Raw genomic sequence first — 6,067 nt, 5'->3', positions numbered from 1 at the left:
CATGGAAATAAAGAAGATGACATTTGGAAAACAAATTTGATTTCCCACAATTAAAAACACAACACAAGTGTGACCAAATGGAGACATTTAATATAATATAATGTTGCGCTTATCTATACTTTATACGCTCCTCTGGAGAAAGATGGTTGAACTTGTTTTGCAGCTCCATAGTCTTAAACACTGGTAGTTCTAAAATCTTAATGTAACACACAGTGTTTTGTAAACCTGCAACTAATTGCGACTATGAAAAATTTTCATGCCCCTGTATTACTGGAAGGGGCATTAAGTGTTACCAATGTAGATCTATACTTCCCAAAATTGTTTTTATACGACCGCAAATTTTGAAAAAATTTTCGTCGTATATTGCTATCACGTTGGCGTCGTCGTCGTCGTCGTCGTCGTCGTCGTCGTCGTCGTCGTCGTCGTCCGAATACTTTTAGTTTTCGCACTCTAACTTTAGTAAAAGTGAATATAAATCTATAAAATTTTATCACAAGGTTTATGACCACAAAAGGAAGGTTGGTATTGATTTTGGGAGTTTTGGTCCCAACATTTTAGGAATTAGGGGCCAAAAAGGGCCCAAATAAGCATTTTCTTGGTTTTTGCACTAAAACTTTAGTTTAAGTTAATAGAAATCTATGAAATTTTGACACAAGGTTTATGACCACAAAAGAAAGGATGGGATTGATTTTGGGAGTTTTAGTTTCAATAGTGTAGGAATTAGGGGCCAAAAAAGGGCCCAAATAAGCATTATTCTTGGTTTTCGCACCATAACTTTAGTATAAGTAAATAGAAAATAATGAAATTTATACACAATGTTTATGACCACAAAAGGAAGGTTGGTATTGATTTTGGGAGTTTAGGTCCGAACAGTTTAGGAATTAGGGGCCAAAAAGGGACCCAAATAAGCATTTTTCTTGGTTTTCGCACCATAACTTTAGTATAAGTAAATAGAAATCTATGAAATTTAAACACAAGGTTTATGACTATAAATGGAAGGTTGGTAATGATTTTGGGAGTTTTGGTCCAAACAGTTTAGGAATAAGGGGCCCAAAGGGTCCAAAATTAAACTTTGTTTGATTTCATCAAAATTGAATAATTGGGGTTCTTTGATATGCTGAATCTAACTGTGTATGTAGATTTTTAACTTTTGGTCCCGTTTTCAAATTGGTCTACATTAAGGTCCAAAGGGTCCAAAATTAAACTTCGTTTGATTTTGACAAAAAATTAATCGGTTGGGTTCTTTGATATGCTGAATCTAAAAATGTACTTAGATTCTTGATTATAGGCCCAGTTTTCAAGTTGGTCCAAATCGGGGTCCAAAATTAAACTTTGTTTGATTTCATCAAAAATTGAATAAATGGGGTTCTTTGATATGCCAAATCTAACTGTGTATGTAGATTCCTCATTTTTGGTCTTGTTTTCAAATTGGTCTACATTAAAGTCCAAAGGGTCCAAAATTAAACTTAGTTTGATTTTAACAAAAAATGAAATCTTGGGGTTCTTTGATATGCTGAATCCAAACATGTACTTAGATTTTTGATTCTGGGCCCAGTTTTCAAGTTGGTCCAAATCAGGATCTAAAATTATTATATTAAGTTTTGTGCAATAGCAAGTCTTTTCAATTGCGCAATGGCAAGAAATATCTTATTGCAAAATATTGTGAAATAGCAATTTTGTTTTTAATTAGAGTTATCTTTCTTTGTCCAGAATAGTAAGCAAGAAATATCTAATTGTAAGATTTTTTTTTATTTGGAGTTATCTTTCTTTGTCCAGAATCAACTTAAATCTTTGAATATACAATATACAATGTATATTCACTTTTTACTACCAACTGATAAATTAAAATAATCTTTACCATTCAGTGATAACAAGCAGTTTTTTTACATCTTAATATTTTATGATGTATTTAAATGAGTAGTAATTGTTGCAAACTCCATTAGAAATTTTAAATGAGATTAGTTTTGGAATAAGGGAAAGGGGGATGTGATTAAAAAAATTGGGTTCAATTTTCTCATTTGAAATTTCATAAATAAAAAGAAAATTTCTTCAAACATTTTTTTGAGAGGAATAATATTCAACAGCATAGTGAATTGCTCTAAGAGAAAACAAAAATTTTAATTTCATTAGAACGCATTCATTCTGTGTCAGAAACCTATGCTGTATCAACTATTTAATCACAATCCAAATTTAGAGCTGAATCCAGCTTGAATGTTGTGTCCATACTTGCCCCAACCGTTCAGGGTTCGACCTCTGCGGTCGTATAAAGCTACGCCCTGCGGAGCATCTGGTTCTTTTTCTTATCTTTAGTTTGCCTCATCCAAGTGTTCTGCAACTAACACACTATGCTGATTGCCACAAAACACAGCTCTCTTTGGAATTTTAAGAAACATTATTACTATTCTAGCATTATGCCCCTTAAGAATTAAAAAAAATGCTGAATTTATTGATTACATTCTCTAACTTAAGTTTGCCTCAACCAAATGTATTTACTCAATGCTAATAAACACAAACTCCGATCAAGTTTGAATTTGAGTGATATAACCTTACAGATCTTGGTTAATGTCCCTTTATAACATTATATGCAAGCGGGGGCATCATCTCTGTCAATTGGACAAATTAATGTCCCGCATATCTGTGTATTTAGATACTGACCAAAATATCGATAAAGCATATACCACACAGAAGTATTGTTAAAATCCTATTGGTCTTCAGTCACAAAAATGTCACTTGGTTGCAAATGTTCTGAACAATCATTTCCATGTACACATTCATTTAAGTTGGTTTCAATAAATAAAAAAAATGAAAACAACACTTGATAAATTTCTGAAGGTTTTTCAGGATTTAACTTCTTCAGGATAGCTGAAATCGAATTATTGAAAAGCTAATTCTGTACAAGAACGAAAGTGATGAAAGCTATACGACCAAAAAGGACATACACAATAGGCATATATAATCCAAGTACAAGTGAGGAGATTCTAACATTTGAGGATTTTTAAATCCTTTTAATGTTCTTCAAACTCAGCACTGGAAGGCAGGCCTAGGTGAAATCAAGATAGGCATTATAATAAGTAAACTTACACAAATCAATTGCTGGAAATTCCCATTGTATGTGGTATGTGTAAAATCTTATGATAGGATAGGGTAACTCAATATGAAGTTGTTGGATGAAATGGATCATCAGTTAGTTTGGTCTGACAGAAATCACGACTAAACATGTTGGCTATTATAGGATAGTTTTATAATTTCCCATATTTGCCTTTTGATGGTCAGAGTAATGAGAAATTGTTAAATGTCCAAATGGTGTATATAAATAAGCATCAGTATCTTGTAACTTTGTAGAAGTAAAATAACAAAAGTACCGAACTCGAAGGGAAATTCAAAACGGAAACTCCCTTATCAGATTGCAAAATATTTTCAGGTTTTATAGCTAGCTTAGTATAAGTAGCACCAGATCGATTCCTCTGCAGATTGACTACACAGCTAATTACTAGCTTGGTAGCCTAAAGTTAACAGACTTATTCACTTTTTAAAAAAAATCGCATTCTTGAAGTGCCATTTCATTGGCACGAATCGATATAAATGGATATATACCAAAATCATGTTCAAGATTCAAAGTTTTATTTAGAATCGATATTCAATAAACCACATAAACACAAGCTCTAGTGAGCTTTTCAAATCGACTTAATAACAAAATACAATACACACACAATATCATACACACATACAAAAGTCATGAAAACAACACAATTTTAGACTTATAATACATAGTAAGATACCATAAATGACATATATAAGGTAAAAGTATATAGTACACTTAAAATATAGCACAAGTTAATAATGAAATACTTCAAAATTAATTTTGATAAGTTCCGTGATTTTGTCATCAAATACGTAAGAGAATACCATAGTATACCAGAATTCCCTCACACATTCTTATCACACTTGTAGATGTACAGTGTTCAATCACAGTGGTGAGTTTTGAGTAAAAAAATAACTTTATCAAATATTTAGACCGAAATTTATTATCAAAATAAAATATATACGATTCGATCAATGATCGTTTGTGTATCACTGTTAACTCTTTCATTGAACTATTGATATTTTAGATAGAAAGATTAAAATTGTTTGGGGCAAATTTTGTTGAAATCGTTACAAGAATTTCGAAAACAGACTGTTGTCTCATAGTTAGCAAAGGTACCAGGATTATAATAAAGATAAACAAAGATTACTATTTATATACTAGTAAATATATATTACTTCCTTTTTCAGGTGGGAGTTAAAATGGCGACATCGATTGATAGTCATTTCGTTGATATAACTACGTGTGCAATTTGTTTGGAGAAACTAAACGTTCCAAAGTATTTACCATGCTTGCATACATTTTGCGAAAGTTGCATTCAGACGTATATTTCGTCGAAATTTGAGAAAGGACATAAGCAAAGTATTGAATGTCCGATATGCAGGACAAATGTTAATACACCGAATGAAACCTATTCTTCTGAGGAATGGGCTAAAGGATTACCGCTCAATTTTCTCATTGCTGGATTGTTACAGCGGGAAAAGGTACAAAGTCCGCAAAAACATTGCATGATATGTGAGCGAATGGAAAAGATTTCAGATGCCACTTTCGTATGTTTTGATTGCTCCGATTTGTTGTGTGGTAACTGCTGTAAACATCACAAGGCGAACAAATATACAGTGGACCATGAAATCATTCCAATTGAACAGCTAACATCAGACATTAATTTATTAAAAACCTATAAAAACAAATGTTCTGAACACAAAGGAAAAGACATTGAGCTTTATTGTGTCGATCACGATATTCCCTGTTGTTCGATGTGTGTATCGATCTCTCATCGCAAGTGTGAGAAAGTTCTATCTATTGAGGACGCTGCTCGAGAGTACAACAGATCAGAGAAGGTGAAGGATTTGAGAACCCAGCTCGAACAAGTAGAAGATGATATAAAAGATATAATCCAAGACCGCCAGTCTGCTATGGACAAGTTAGAAAGTCAGTACAAGGATCAGAAAATGAAACTTGATGATGTTTTCAGGGATCTTGTTTCTAAAATAAATGATCTCAAAGTTCGAAGAGAAGCAGAACTTCTGAAAATATACAATGAGGCAAAGGAAAATATTGATATGATTAAATTGATTTTTACAAATAAAAAGAAAAATATAGAAAACGAGAAACAAATTATTGACGCATGCGAGAGTAAAGCATCCGATGTTCAGGTCATGATAGAAGTCAAGAGATTAAAGCAACATCTAGAGGAACATAAGAACATGATACAAAGTAAAGCTGACGAAATAGTTGATTATGAACTTTCTTTACAACATGAAAATATTTCTGATTTGCTAGCTAGAGCAGAAAGTTCATGCAAGATTTCAATGGACAAGAACAAACCTATTTTAGATATTAGAAAGACAGGATCTACCAAATTGTCAGAGATATATAGTTGTAATCGATTTGCGTCGAATTCATGTTATTGGAGTGTTAGTGGACAAAACGATGCTATATGTTTTCAAGTGTCTAAAGAAATAGAACTGTGTGGAATTTTATCTTTTGTATGTAGAGATGGATCATCGACATGTCAAGTGACCGCTTCAGTTAATGATAATTCAACAGAGCTTGTTGTAGTGTCAAATACCATTGACAGTAAATTAGCCGAGAACAAGCTTGTCCAGATTGATTTTCCGAAACCTGTGAAACTATTAGCTAATAAGAAGTACCACGCTATTGTAGCGATGACAGGTCCGTCATGTTATTCTGGCGGAAATGGACAACTTGTAGTTGACAGTAATGGTGTACGTTTTACGTTTGAAAAATCTAAGTTTGATAATAATTATACATCTACCAGTGAAGGCCAGATTCCTGGATTTTTGTTTAGAAATCTATCGTAAATGTAATCGTTACTCTTAAACATTGTTACTCTTAAACAAGATTTAACATTTATTTTCAATGTGTGATATGACGCTGAATGTAACTCTAGAATATAGCCTCACATTATTGATAATGAAACTCTTTCAAAACAAATGATTGTAGAATATGTGATGTAACATG

General features: G+C 32.6%; 1 protein-coding gene across 1 annotated transcript; it reads left to right on the top strand.

The window, feature by feature from the left end:
- Nucleotides 1-4,284: 4,284 nt before the first annotated feature.
- Nucleotides 4,285-6,067, top strand: LOC134723215 (tripartite motif-containing protein 59-like). Its single transcript, XM_063586842.1, has one exon. The coding sequence runs from the start codon at nt 4,285-4,287 to the stop codon at nt 5,905-5,907; it is 1,623 nt and encodes a 540-aa protein (XP_063442912.1). The 3' UTR covers nt 5,908-6,067.

The sequence above is a fragment of the Mytilus trossulus genome, chromosome 6 (genome assembly GCF_036588685.1).
Source record: "Mytilus trossulus isolate FHL-02 chromosome 6, PNRI_Mtr1.1.1.hap1, whole genome shotgun sequence".
Taxonomy (NCBI): Eukaryota; Metazoa; Mollusca; class Bivalvia; order Mytilida; family Mytilidae; genus Mytilus; species Mytilus trossulus.
This window is presented reverse-complemented; position numbering and strand designations above follow the sequence as displayed.

What these genes read in the sequence shown, in the direction of transcription:
- LOC134723215 (XM_063586842.1), top strand. Translation starts at nt 4,285, where the DNA reads ATGGCGACATCGATTGATAGTCATTTCGTTGATATAACTACGTGTGCA.